General features: G+C 43.8%; 1 protein-coding gene and 1 pseudogene across 2 annotated transcripts in view; one reads left to right on the top strand and one right to left on the bottom strand.

Annotated features, from left to right (window-relative positions):
• Positions 1-2347: 2347 nt before the first annotated feature.
• LOC307102049 (large ribosomal subunit protein uL30-like) lies at positions 2348-3342 on the bottom strand (annotated as a pseudogene). The gene has a single exon. The product of its transcript is annotated as a large ribosomal subunit protein uL30-like (transcript).
• A 2036-nt stretch (positions 3343-5378) lies between these two features.
• LPCAT3 (lysophosphatidylcholine acyltransferase 3) overlaps positions 5379-14977 on the top strand; it is a 39244-nt gene continuing 29645 nt past the window's right edge. The window contains exon 1 of the mRNA XM_079775406.1: positions 5379-5636. Coding sequence (XP_079631532.1) covers positions 5486-5636 — 151 coding nt within the window. The 5' untranslated portion in view covers positions 5379-5485. The remainder of the gene's footprint in view (positions 5637-14977) is intronic.

The raw sequence follows: 14977 nt of genomic DNA, 5'->3' as shown, positions 1-14977 counted from the left end.
TCCAGACTCGAGCCAGAACCCTTGAATGAAAGAGAGGCCGGGTCCCCTGAAGGAAGGACCCAGGGACACCATCAAAAATGCATTCTGTTAATCTTTCCCCCAGCCTTTCCCAAAGGAACCTATAGCCTTTTACCAAGAAACTGTGTATTGGGGGAAAAGAAATGATCAGACTTGCCAGGACTACTTGACACTGGCACTGAACTGACACTAATTCCAGGAGACCTGAAATGTCAGTGTGATCCACCAGTCAGATTAGGGGTGTACAGAGGTCAGGTACTCAATGGAGTTTTAGCTCAGATCCCTAGCACAGTGGGCCCAGCAGGGTCCCCAAATCCATCCTGTGGTTATTTCCCCAGTTCCAAATGCATACTTGGAATAAATATACCAAGCAGTTGGCAGAATGCCCACATTGGCTCCCTAACCTCTGGAGTGAGTGCCAGTGTGCTAGGGAAGGCCAGGCAGGAGCCACCAAAATTGCCTCTACCTCAGTAAACCAAAAGCAATACCCAGTTCCTGGAGGGAATGCAGAGATCAGTGCCACTTACCGTCAAGGACTTGGAACGTGCAGGGGTGGCGATTTCTACCACATGTGCACTCAGCTCACCCATCTGGCCTGTGCAGAAGACAGATGGATCTTGGGGAATGCCTGGATTATTGTCAGCATAACCAGGTAGAGACCCTTGCAACCCCAAATGTGCTTTCATTGCTTGAACAAATGTCTAATGGGAAAACTCAGCTTTTTTTCCTTCCCATGTAAGGAAAAATCCAATTCTTCCCTATTGTGTCTTTCTTTCCTGAGAGTCTCCTTTACTACCCACACAAAACACTTCACTTCTGGTCACCAAACATGTGGAGGTTTTCCCCCACGCCAAATAATTTTCTGCAACATCAACTCAGTTCTGACACTATCTACTCAGAGATAGGGTCAGATACCACAGGTTAAAGGTTCAGTCTTACAAGACTGCCCTCACCCCACTTCAGAAGCCAGTCAAAAGCTCAGAATGTCACCTGAGCTTCTGACCAATAGGCTATAGCTTGTCACACCTGAGCTTCTGACCAATAGGCTATAGCTTGTCACACCTGAGCGTCTGACCAACAGGCTATAGTTTGGTGGTTCTAATGACTCCCTCCTCAGGTTCAACTGGTTTGCTAGAGTGGTCACGGAACTCAGAGAAACGTTTTACTTACTTTTACTGGTTTATTATAAAAGAATATGATATACAGTTGAACATCCAGGTGATAGGAATGAACAGGGCAAGATATGTGGGAAGGGGAATGGAGCTTCCATGGCCTCTCCAGGCATGTCACTCTCCCAACACCTCCACATGTTCACCAAGCTGGAAGCTCTCCTAACCCCATACTATTTTTATGGAGGCTTCATCACCTAGGCATGCTCGATCATTATCCATTTTCAGCCCTCTCCCTTTGCGAGAGATGGAGACAAGGCTGATAAAGCCAAGCTTCTAATCATGGCTCAGTCTTTCTGGTGACCAGCCCCCATCCAGGAGCTCACCCAGAGTCACCTCATTAGAACAAAAGACCCTCCTGTCCTATAGAATAGAAATTACCAGAGAACACACACATAATACGGCAGTGTGTGGTGTATGTCTGTGTAGTATACCTATATTTGTTGGCTAGTGTATGACTGTGTGTATATACTGGATAGCAATGTTTTTCTCACAGAAGATCCTAATTAATTTTCAAAGAAGAAGAGGAGGGGAAGAAGTTTGGAGTCACAGCCCTAAAGAAACTCTCTGTTGCTTAAAGGAGTACGTTCATTGAAGCAATCCTTCCTATAGAATAAAGATGTAATATGCAAATGGTCGTTACGCTGTGAAGCGTAACCACCCACCACGTACGACTGGATCACGGATAAGCAGGAGGGTGGGGCAGCGAGCTACAAGCGGGCGGGGGAGAGCTACAGGAGGGGGCAGGGCAGCAAGCTATGGGGGGGGGGGGGCAGAGGGAGCTATAGGAGGGCGGGGCAGCAGGCGGAGCAGCAGCGAACTACTGGCAAGCTACTGGGGCATGGATTCGTGTGCAGGACTACTAGTATTTGTATTAAAATAAATAAATAGGAAATGATCCAAGTATTCCTCAACATCATCTTGAAACACTGTGCTATAATAATACAATGCAATGTTATATCACAGTTAAATTGAATGGATTAGAACTATATGTAAAAACAAGAATACTGTACATCTCAATAAGGATATTAAGCATAAAAACAAGTTGCAAAATGATACACTCACTAATACCATTAATATAAAGTTCAAAAGCATGCAAAATTATATATGGTTTCTGGATATACATGGTATGTAAAGTATAAAAGTGGGCATGGGATTGGTAAATACAAACTCAGCAAAATGGTTACCTTTGAGAAGGGAAGGAGGAAATGCCATGGGGAAGGGATATACCAGGCTCTTCAACTGTACATGTTTGTTTCTTTTTTCTTTTTCTTTTTCTTTTTTTCCCCAATTTTAAAGGACTCAGTTTATTAACTGACCAGATTACAAAAATAACCATGGTAGATACCTTAGTCCATCCTTCTGATAAGCCTGTTGATCTGGTCTTCCCTGCTGCCAGCATCTCCACCTTCTACAAAATGGGTGGTCTTCTTCTTCATCCCACCCCGAGGAGAAGATAACTTGAAGGGCCACAGGAAGTTGTCACTTCTTTGAAGCGCTTTCCAACAGTGTAGATCTCATGAATCAGCTCTTCCATGCAGATAATGCCATATTTACCAAGAGATCGAGCAATCAATGAGTTATCTGTCAGGGCAATTCATTTTTTGTTGATTTTGCCATAACCACGCTTGTTGATCAACTCATTTACTGACTTCAGGTTTGGGTACCCCCATGCAATGTGTGGCTCCACAATCCTCAGCATGGTAACGGAAGCCTTGTTGAGCTTAACAAAGGTGCCGTTGAAGATCTGGCGAAGGCGAAGAAGCTGCAGCACCTTTCGGACCTTTGGGCTCACACCACTGATACCTCTGATCCTGATGACAAATGCCAATTTGGGTTCGGCAGGTACATAGAAGTTGCCAGCTTTTCTTGCCATCCCAGCCATTCAAATCTCCGTTCTGTACATCTGCATGTATTCCTTGTGATAGCGCTTAGCTTTTTCATAGATGAGCTTCCTTCTTGCCTTTCAAAGCATCTTTTGGGCAAACTTCTTTCTCAGGAGCTTGATCTTCAGCTCTGTGACATTCCTTCGCTTTTTCTTGAGGGTTTCTGGCACAGCAGGATTCTTCTTCTTCCCCTCCTCCTCCTCCTTCTCCTTCTCCTTCTCTTTCTTCTCCCTCCATGGTTCCAGCCGGAAAAGAGGAAGGCAGTGCATGCGCCTACATGTTCGTGCCTTGACCTGGAAGAAGTTATATTATCCTCAACTTTTCTGAACATTTCATATTTTTTAAATTTTGCTGACAAAAAGGGAGAGGGAGGTGGAATTTTACAGACTTAGGTTTAAATTTTTTCTCTACTACTTACTGGGAATGGAACTTAGGGACTTCCTTAGTTTCTCCAAGCCTCTGTGTCTGCAAGAGGACATCATAATAATAAATATCCTGTTTCACACTCAAATTACGTGAAATAATATGGATAAATTATTTATAAAGTGCAAAGTGCTATGGAAGTATAAGCTGTAATTTTATAAGAATGCTCCACAAATTACAATTATTACAAAAACTCTTAATGTCCCTGTTAGATACTCTCATAGAACCTTGTTCCTTTCCTTCAAAGCACTTACCTTTACTTGCAATTACACCCGCATTAATGCTACTGTGTGACCTGGCATCATCCCCACTCCATAGCTTTGGGCTCATCATTACATTCCCCAGAGCCCAGCACAGTCCCTGACCCATACTAAGTTCTCAGACTTTTTTTCAGTGTTATCTTTTATTTTTTATTGAATTTATTTGGGTAACATTGGTTAATAAAATTATATAGGTTTCGGGTGTACCATTCTATAATACATCATCTGTACATTATATTGTATGTTCACCACCCCAAGTCTCCTTCCATCACCATTTATCCACCCTATACCCTCTTCTACCTCCCTACCACCTTTCCCTCTGATAATCACCATGCTGTTGTCTGTGTCTTTTTTTGTTTTTGCTTAATCTCTTCACCTTTTTCATCCAGCCCCGAAATCCTCCTCCCCTCTGACAGCTGTCAGTCTGTTTTCTATCTATGAGTCTGTTCCTATTTGTTAGTTTCTTTTGTTCATTAGATCCCATCTATGAGTGAAATCATATGGTACTCGTCTTTCTCTGGCTTATTTCGGTTAGCCTAATGCTCTCCAGGTCCATCCATGCTGTTGTAAAAGGTAAGCTTGACACTTGGGCTGCTTCCAAGTTTTGACTATTGTAAGTAATGGTGCAATGAACATAGGGGTGCATATATTCTTTCAAATTAGTGTTCCGGGTTTCTTCGGATAAATTCCCAAAAGTGAAATCACTGGGTCATAAGGCAATTCCATTGCTAATTTTTTGAGGCAACTCCATACTGCTTTTCAAAGTGGCTGCACCAATCTGCATCCCCACCAACAGTGCACATCCTCGCCAGAACTTTGTTAGTGTAATCTGAACAGTGGTTACCTTTAGGAAATGAGGATGAGAAGCAGGGTGGGAGAGGGGGGAAATACTTTTCTGTTTTATAAATTCCTCTACTGCCTGAACTTTTATCATACACCTTAAATAGTGACAAAAGTCGTTTAATTTTTAGTGAAAATAATGATAAAAATCGGCCTATCTTAATTTCACCGCCTCTCCGGGGAAGGTAACGTTTTAATATAGAAAATTACATGACAGGGGTGCATGAAATAAAAGGAACAGGCAAATAGTGTTCCGGGGCGCTGGGCTCTCCCACGACCCTCTGGCGGGTCTAACGGTTTAAGAATGGCCCGGAAATACCGTTAGGAGGCGCTCGCGAGGCTGTAGCAGGATTTCCCGCCCTCTCCGTTACATGCCCCAGTAACCCCGGCGCGCCTGCGACCGAGAGTAACCCTGCAGGCGGAGGGCAGGCCGCCCCCCCCCCGCCCCGACTCTCGCCTGCTCCGTCCCAGCCAATGGGAAGGCAGCGCACGAGCCGGCCGGACATTCGCCCTCGCCGACTCCTCCCCTAAACAGCTGGAACCCAGCAGTACCACCACCTCGCCTTCGGCTTCAGACTTTTCCAATCACTACTCTAGTTTCCGATTCCAAGCCCCGCCCCCCCGGGCAGCACCCAGTTCATTCTGGGCCGGAGTCACCTTTGCATTACAAACGTTCCGCCCCGCCCTCTGCCTACCTTGGGGCGTTAGGCCCCGCCCCCTGGCGGGACCGACCAATAACCGGGAGCGCCTGGAGCCACTGGGCGGGTCCGCAGCCAATGCGCACGCCGTGGGCGGGCTCCGGGCCGGAATTGGGGGTGAAGCTCCAGAGCTGTGCCCACATTCGGGGCGCACGGAGCTGAGGGGTCCCTTGGGGGCGCCCGGAGCTAAGATGGCGTCTGCTGCTGAGGGGGACGTGGGAACCGTGGCCGAGCTGACGAGGGTGCTGCAGTGGGGTTTCCAGGAGCTGAGCCTTAAGAACTTGGCGACGTCCCTGGGCGCGTCGGAACAGGCGCTGCGGCTCATCATCTCCATCTTCCTGGGTAAGGACCCTCGTGCCTCCTTCCGCCCTCTCGCGGAGTCCGCGGGGAACGGGGACGTAACCTCCCCGTCTTCCCGGAGCCAGCCAGGAGGGCTTTGTGGGGTGCATATGTGAATGCTAAAACACACCAGCCAGCTATTTATTGAAAGACAGATCTTGTCTGGAGTCTGGGGCTGCTGTGCCCTCTGAACCTCTTCACCTTCCTCTTCGACCCCAGCTGTACCCTTCATTTGGCGCCACCACCCTCCCCGTGTCCCCACGACCTCTCCTTATTTGTCGCTCCTGAGTTCTACTCTGTGGCCATGTGCACTGCTGTCTGTTATTAATGCTGTATCAACCCTCACAGGCGCGCTCCTTATCGGTAGCATAGGCCCCCTAACTTCAGTATTTTATTTTAGCTCCGCGGGCCTCCTCAGCCCCATATTTGGAGTCTCTGTTTTGTGCAGTGCCCGCTTATATTACACTCCCATCTCTTTTCTGTCCCATTTCTAATATTTGATTCGTATACCATATGACTTTTCTTCTCCTTAACCACCCACCTGTCATTTACACTGGAATATCGTCTTAATACTAGGCTTGGGAAACAGGACTGACAACCCCCTTAATAAACTATCCATGCTACCCCAAGCGTTCATTACGTGTATGGTTCAAAGGATGTGGTGTATCTGAATTTGTGTCACAATGAGCTGTGTTATCACTGGTTTATAGGCTTCTTTGCTGCTTCCTTCCTCCATGGTTTTTTTTAATATGTGGAAGCAGCATGCTGCTTAGAAACTGTGGGACCCTGGGCAAGCCACTTAACCTCTCTGGGCCCCAATTTTCTTACCTGTGAGATGAAAACTATGGTGCCTCCTTGATAGGATTGCTGTAAAATCCCGTAGGAATGCAAAGGTCAGGATTTGATGTATAAATATTTGAGTAGTTGGAAGGTTTTATGAAGGTTATGGGACTTTAGCTAGGAGAGTAGGGGTGGGGAAGAATTAAGCAAACATGACTGGGAGAAGAGCAGAAGGTTAGAGAACTGAACAGTAAGAAGTTTGAGATGAAGTTGGGCAGTTGTGGAACGTCTTAAATGCCAGAAAGAAGTTTGGAATTTATCCAGTAGTAGTCATTAGAGACATTGACATATAATATCACCTAAGAATGTTAACCCAATCTAGATAATGGAAGAGGCATTAATTCATATTTAAACAACCTTGGCTAATATCATTCCCTTTTGCCTATTATATATCAAACCAAGATGATCTATATTTCTTCCAAATAAAGGTCGCCTTTTCCTTCCCTTGTGGAATTATAAAATTTTAGAGGTGGAAGGGGCTTTAGGTTGTGTGACCTCAGTATTACCCAACCCAAATTTATCAGCACCCCCATTAAGGGTTCTCTGTACCACGCTATCTTTTAACTTCCCACTCCTTCAAACTTGTTTCTGACCCAGTTATTTGTTGGGATTGGGATTGGCAATTAGGAGTGTTTACATTAGTTAGGAAGTTCACTGTTGATTTCTCAACTATAAATACAAGCAGCAACAAATTATAAGGGGCAGCCTATGAAATGAAGCCAGAGCTGGAATTAAGACTTGGAATTCGTACTTTTTGTGCTGGTGGTCTATTGCTATGTACTATCATGGGGCATACAACTGACTGGGAAATAGTTTTCTCTATACCCTACCCCTCCTGACCCATGGTAAGAAATATGTTTTACCTCATGACCCAATACACACATATGTGTAAACATGTTTTTTATTTATTAAATCCTTACCCCAGGATATGTTTTTATTGTTTGGGGGGGGGGGGGCATGGAGAGAGAGAAAAACATCCATCAGTTGCCTCCTCTATGTCCCTTGACGGGGGATTGAACTGGCAACTTGACCCTTTGGTGCACGGGACTATACTCCAAATGAGTCACATCAGCCAGGGCTAAACATGTACTTTAAACAAAAGTTTCAGGAAACACTACTTATCCTATTGGAGGCAGTGTGTTTAGCTATTTTCTCTTATTTTTAGTATTGTTTATGACTTACTAATTGATTTCATGACCCATTAATGGATTATAACAAGTAGCTTGAAAATCCCAAGTTAGAGACTGTAATTTTTAATATTCAGTATTTCAAGGAAAGGGCAAGCTCCTGAGGACTGCTGCTTTGGAATATTGTGAACAGCCAGAAGACTCTATCAAAGCGGTGTGTGTATGTCTTGTGTATGATTGCAGGGAATTTGGTGGAAGATGAATTTTGCTATGAGCCCTGGTGCTGGCAAATGCTACTGGGAAACATCTTTTCAACAACTTGGGTCTCATCACTTTTAAGCATAATAACATGAATTGTTCCAAATAAATTCAATAAAATATACCTACAGTGAGTGAAGCACTATGCTTGACCCTGCATGGGCAAGGGCAGTGGTGCAGTATGAGTAATTGACCTATGCACTCAAAGGTATTATATGCAGTCTGTTAGTGGGTAGGGAATGGCCATGAGGTTAGTATTCTGATAACCACAATAAAAGGCAGGTATCTGAGGGCCATAAGATAATCACCAGGCTTTATGAGATTTAAAAATTGGACCTTTAATGAACTTTGAAAGTTGAATAAGGTTTCAACAGATTGAGATGATAAGACTGAAGGAACAGTATGAGTACAAGCACTGAGGTAATAATGTGTCATGACACTTTCAAGGAGCAGCAACCAGTCCGGTTTGACTAAAGCGGGACTTAAGTAGAGAAGTGGTGGAAAATAAGACTGGAAAGGTAAGGAGTTTGTACTTAATACAGTGAAGGGGTAATTTGAAGTGGACAAAGATAAGAGGTAGGGAAACTAATGAGAAGAAACACAATCTCAATAGTTATAATGATTTAGAAGCAAGGCAGTTGCTCTATGAGGGGAAAGGAGGGTAATTTTCAGAACACAGAATCTTTTGAGAGGTAGACTCTCTGCAATTCCACTTATACATCTGTTCATGCCAGAAACTCAAGAATCAGCCTTGTCATCTCCCCATATCCCAATCACTAAGTCCAATCAGTAGTACCTCCAACTTGTGTCTCAAATATATCCACTTTTCTCCCATCACCACAGCCACTGACCATAAGTCACCAGAACCACCCAAATAGTCTCCTGACTGGTCTTTAATTCTGTACTTGCCCCCTCCAGTCCACTCTCCAAAAGCAGCCAGGGTGGTCTGATCCTGTGCCTATCCTACTCAGAACCCTTCAGGGGCTTTCATATGTGGCTGGTAAACCCCTGCCTGCTGCTGCAGCCTCATCTCAAGCAAGTTCACAACCTTTTAACTACTTGGCCTCTTTTCAGTTTCTCAGAAAAAACATTAAGCCCTTTCCTACCTCAGAGCCTTTACACCTGCTCATCCTGCTGCCTAGAAAGTTCTTCATTTATTACTCACCTGATAGACTCCTTTTCATCTTTCAAATTGCCTGTTCAAATTGTCACTTCCTCTGAAAGTTCTTTCCTGACACTCTTTGAAGTATGTTCCTTGTTGCACTTCCTCATACTGACTGAAATCTTCCAAGTATACATTCTAATTTGTAATTATATATTTGAAGATGAGGATAGAAACCATGTAAGTTTTGTTTACCACCATATACCCAGTTTAACACAGTACCTGGCTTATAGAAAAGGCGCAATAAATATTTGTTGAATAAGTCAATGTGTGAATGAATGACTTAGCAACTGATTAAATGAAGAAGTTGTTAAAAAAACAACAACAACACACCTCTGCCCATCTGCCTGGGTAGCTAGAAAGATGACAGTATCTTTCACATATGCAGAGAGGTCAAGAGGAAAGTCAGATATTGTTCAGTGCCAGGTAATGATCTAATTTTAGATTTGCTTTAGGTTTTAAGGGCACCTCTGGGTGTCTTGAGAATTGTGAAGCCTAGTCTTAAGCTCGGGAAAGAAGTTGGGTTAGCCCTAGCAGGTTTGGCTCAGTGGATAGAGCATCAGCCTGCAGACCAAAGGGTCAAGGACACGTACTTCATTGCAGGCTCCTCCCTGGCCCAGGCCCTGGTCGGGGCGTGTGCAGGAGCAACCAATCCATGTGTTTCTCTCACATCCGATGTTTCTCTCTGTCTCTCCCTCTCTCTTCCACTCTAAAAATCAATGGAAAAATATCCTCGGGTGAGGATTTAAAAAAAAAAAGAAGTTGAGCTAAAGATACAGTTTTGGGAGATCATGTTGATATCATAATTGAATCAGGAAGGGAATAAAATAAAGCTTTTAGGAGATAATAGAACCTAATTCGTGTTGATGGACTATATTGCTACCTCCTTTGCTGATAAGATAGCTGACATTTATTAAGGGTTTGCTACCTACCAGTTTCAGACATTGTTAGAAATGCTCAACAATGCCCCACCTAAACCTGCCAGTTACCCATATGATGATTACAGTACTGTTATCTCCTTTGTGAAATAGGAAACATCTTTAGAGGTTAAGTGACTTGCCTAAGGTCACACCCATTTCTACCCAATTCTGGAGTCCTTGCTTTTTACTTAATGTGAATTGGGAGGAGCATGTGGGAGTGGAAAAGATAAATGCCCTGATATCCTTTTCTCTCTTCACTCCGTGTGATTAAACCAAGATGTAATCAGCATATGAGATATCTCAGCTTCCAAAGCTGGAGGTGGCCAAATAGAGCAGATGGCCACCCTGCTTACTATGAGTGTTCTCTAGCCTTGGCCATGACTGTGGCTTGGCTGTTATTCTGATAAAAAATTGCACTTGGGGGTAAGGATTCATTCCTCAGAGGTTTAAAATTAGCATCACTGGGGTTAGCAACATTTAAAATCAAAGGAGGTTTTGCAGTTTAGCTTGCTTTGGACCAAAGTCAGGTCTGGCCCTTCAGAACTAAGTCCATTTTTCAATGCAAAAGGCTTTCTTCAGCGACCCTGGGTCCGGGTGAGGCCATGCGCCCCTGGGTCCGGGTGAAGCTAGATCCCGGGTCTGGGTGAGGCCGTGTGCCCCTGGATCTGGGTGAGGCTGGGTCCCCGGCCCGGGTGAGGCTACACGCCCCTGGGTCCGGGTGAAGCTGGATCCCAGGTCTGGGTGAGGCCGTGTGCCCCTGGATCCGGGTGAGGCTGGGTCCCGGGTCCGGGTGAGGCCATGGGCCCCTGGATCCGGGTGAGGCCACACGCCCCTGGGTCCGGGTGAGGCCACATGCCCCTGGGTCCGGGGGAAGCTAGATCCCGGGTCCGGGCGAGGCCGTGTGCCCCTGGATCCGGGTGAGGCTGGGTCCCGGGCCCGGGAGAGGCCACGCGCCCTTGGGTCCGGGTGAGGCCATGCGCCCCTGGGTCCGGGTGAAGCTGAGTCCTGGGTCTGGGCGAGGCCGTGTGCCCCTGGATCCGGGTGAGGCTGGGCCCCGGGTCCGGGTGAGGCCGGGGGCCCCTGGATCCGGGTGAAGCCGTGCCCCTGGGTCCGGCCGAGACCAAACCAGAGGGAGTCGGACCTACATTACCACCATTTGTCCACCATCCAGAGCTGAGGGGTCAGTGCCGACATGTACTCATAAGGAACTGGTGGACATTGATATTGGGTCTCAAAAGAACTGTTGGTCCAGAAAGAAACTCACTACAGACTGATTCATTTGCCTGTCAGCATAACTATTATTGCTCGTCTCACATTCAATTCTTATAAGTATATCTCTAGTGACACATGATTTCGCTCATCTAGGGGAAATGATGAACAACATAGACTGATGAACAAGAACAGAACCAGAAACAAGGAGGCATCGATCGGACTTTCGGGCCTCAGAGGGAGGACAGGGGAGGGTGGGGGGAGGGGGGAGAGATCAACCAAAGGTCTTGTGTGCATGCATATGAGCCTAACCAATGGTTAAGTTCAACAGGGGGTTGGGGCATCCATGGGGAGAGGTGTGGGATGGGAATGGGGGGATGAGGACAAATATGTGACACCTTAATCAATAAAGAAATTTTTTAAAAAAAAAAGGCTTTCTTCAGGTAGCATTGCAATGACAATATAAAGAGACCAAAGATAAGCTAGATGGACATTAAACAACATAAACAAATGGGACTTCTGACCATAATAAAAAGAAGGGTTCAAGAATTCTACTATAAAATAAGGGGGTGATTAAGCCCTGGCCAGGTACCTCAGTTGGTTAGAGCATCGTCCGGATATACCAAAGTTGTGGGTTCGATCCCCAGTCAGGGCACATGAAGGAAGCAAACAATGAATGCATAAGTAAAGTAGAACACAAATCAATGTTTCTCTCTCCCTCTCTCTAAAATCAGTCAATAAATAATTTTTTTAAGGTGGAAAAAAAAATAGGGGGTGATTTTTAAATGACTTTCAAGTCCCCTTTTTCAATTCTAAAAGTCTAGATATTCTCCACCTTTTTAGACTATCTTTATTTTAATCCATAGCCACAAATTTCACCATAAGCTAAATCTTCCTGTTTGGGGATTTCTTTTAAATATATTTTTCCAATTACTTATCTACACTCCAGTATCTTATATTGCACAAAACTTCATGTTTTGAATGCCAGTATAAGTTTAATGCCAAATAGAATCATTTCTTTGCAGAGGCATGTTTAAATTAAGGCCTATGAGATTATATGCACAAGCTAATTTAACAAAAATAATTACATACCCACTGACATTAAATCTGTCTGGACAGCCATGGGAACTCACTGGAGGTGTTCAGTCCAACAGCCTTTTATTGATTGACTGACTGATTTTAGAGAGAGGACAAAATATTGCTGTGAAAGAGAAACATGGATTGGTTACTTCTCACACTTCTACATGCACCCCGACCGGGGGATGGAACCTGCAGCCTGTGTATGTGCCCTGACTGAGAATCAAATCCACCAACCTTTGGGTATATGAGACGATAATCCAGCCAACTGAGCCACGCTGGCCAAGGCAGTCCAACAGCCCTTCAAACATGGGATTTGGTCTTTAAAAAGGAAATAGCATTTCAGCTGGGCTTAAAGGGTATGGAAGCCGAAACCGGTTTGGCTCAGTGGATAGAGCGTCGGTCTGCGGACTGGAAGGTCCCAGGTTCGATTCCGGTCAAGGGCATGTACCTTGGTTGCGGGCACGTCCCCCGGTGGGGGGTGTGCAGGAGGCAGCTGGTGGATGTCTCTCTCTCATCGATGTTTCTAGCTCTCTATCCTTCTCCCTTCCTCTCTGTGAAAAATCAATAAAATATATTTTTTTTTAAAAAAGGGTATGGAAGATTCTGGTCAAGTTGAGATAAAAGGGGGAGCTTTCCAGCTGCAGAGAATAATGAGTATATATGTGAAGATGAGGCAGAGTGAGACACATCTGCGGAACAGCAAGTACTCCATTTTGGCCAGAACAATAAAGGATTCATAAAGGAATAGGAGAGAAAAACTCTAGACCTTTCAGGTGAAGGGAGAGGGGTGCGGTGGGAAAACAGGATAAGGTAGTAGAATGTGCATTGTTTTTAGAGACCTAGTGCAAATTCTGGATTAAATATGTACTACCTGTTTCACAATAGATAATTACTAAACTTCAGCCATTCATTTCCTTATGTTCCCAAAGGCCAATCTTACTAAAGAATTGAGGTCAAGAGTTAGGCAGTTTATCTGATAAATAATTTTTAATTATATTTAATTCCTAACAAGCAGTAATATTTTGAAACAGGTTGCAAAATTTACATGATTTTTTAAAATAATATAAATTTCTTATTTCTAGAGAACTGCAGCCTTTGTACAGATTTTTTAATTCTCCTCTTGCCTGGAAAAGCATTTTCTACATTCCAGAATCTTACATTGCACAAAACTTCATGTTTGAGATGCATTTTATTGCTCATTGAGATGCTTTAAGGACTAAATGAGATAAATTGACCAAGCCTAACCCAGGGTAGTTTTAAATAATTACTCTTTCTCTTCCCTCAATAAGTACTCATCTCCTTCCTTTCCAAGGAGACTCAAAGTGTGGTCTTGGGACCAGCAGCATCAGTATCTCCTAGGAACTTGTTAGAAATGCAAATTCTCAAGTCTACCCCAGACTTACTGAATGAGAAACTCTGAGGATGGGGCCCAGTGATCTGTTTTAACAGCCTTCCAGGTTATACCAATTACCCTGATTTAGTGAACAGTCATGCTCCACATAACAACGTTTTATTCAAGATGGACCACGTATACAGTGGTAGTCCCATACAATTATGATGGCACTGAAAAATTCCTAATGATGTAGCCATCGTAACATTACTCACGTTTGTGGTGATGCTGGTGTAAACAAACCTATTGCGCTGTCAGTCATATAAAAGTACAACACATATAGTTAGTACAGTAGATACTACTTGATAATACACAACTATGTTACTGGTTTATGAATTTACTATACTATGCTTTTTATTATTTTAGAGAGTACTTCTCTATGAAAAAAAAAGTGTTTTATAAAACACTATGTTGTGTAATGCCAGCAGCAGCCTAATACATTGTGTTTACTGTGTCTCTTAATTGTGTCATTTTCTCTTAATTTAATCAGGTGTTGTTTGTGCAGTAATATGCTGTACAGGGCTGTAGCCTAAGTGTGTAATAGGCTATACCATCTAGATTTGTTTAGAGCCACACACAGATGGCTCTTTGTAAGTGATGTTTGTCCAGTGACGAAATCACATAATGATGTATTTTTTCAGAATGTATCCCCATCGTTAAGGCAGCACATAACTCTATTTCTTCATGTATCTGTTTTGTAAAACTTGATGTCCTGATAGTACCTTAAACTTTTTGAAATGTCATTGTAACTTGTGATCTTTGGAATAAACAAAATGCTTTCAGATTCTTTATGGCTTAGTTTTTCCCATTTGCAAACATCTCTTGTTATTCTTCAAACATTACTATTATTACTGAATCACATTATTATATCATTATCATTTTTATTATCATAATTGTTATCATTACCTATACCATTTGTTTCACACTTTTGATCAGAAGGTTAAATATAGAGGCATTTTTTTCATAAGGTTGTTGGAACTATTTAGATCCATATTTCCTTTTCTGTTTTGCATCAGACACCTTGAGCAATATAGCATTCTCCTAATTGGTCACTTCACATTTCTTAATACAATTCATAAATTGTGACTAGTAGCTTCAACAAAAATAGGTGTCCTACTTAGGGCTGCCAGGGAGAGCTGTTCCAAGCAAACTGTCTTTGTAGAGTTTTTAAGGGGTGGGTGTGTGTGTGTGTGTGTGTGTGTGTGTGTGTGTGTGTGTGTGTTTTGACAGTTTCCTAGCAGTTGCTGAAGTCAAGGAGATTTAGGGCCCACTTGGAGTTCTCTTGGTGAAGCAATAATAGCTTCCTAGAGAACATCAAAGCCTATCTATAATTTGTGTAGCCCAAAAGATGTTGTATG

The sequence above is a fragment of the Cnephaeus nilssonii genome (assembly GCF_951640355.1).
Source record: "Cnephaeus nilssonii genome assembly, chromosome: 6".
NCBI lineage: Eukaryota > Metazoa > Chordata > Mammalia > Chiroptera > Vespertilionidae > Cnephaeus > Cnephaeus nilssonii.
Note: the sequence above shows the minus strand (reverse complement) of the source record. Positions and strands in the feature narration are given on the sequence as shown.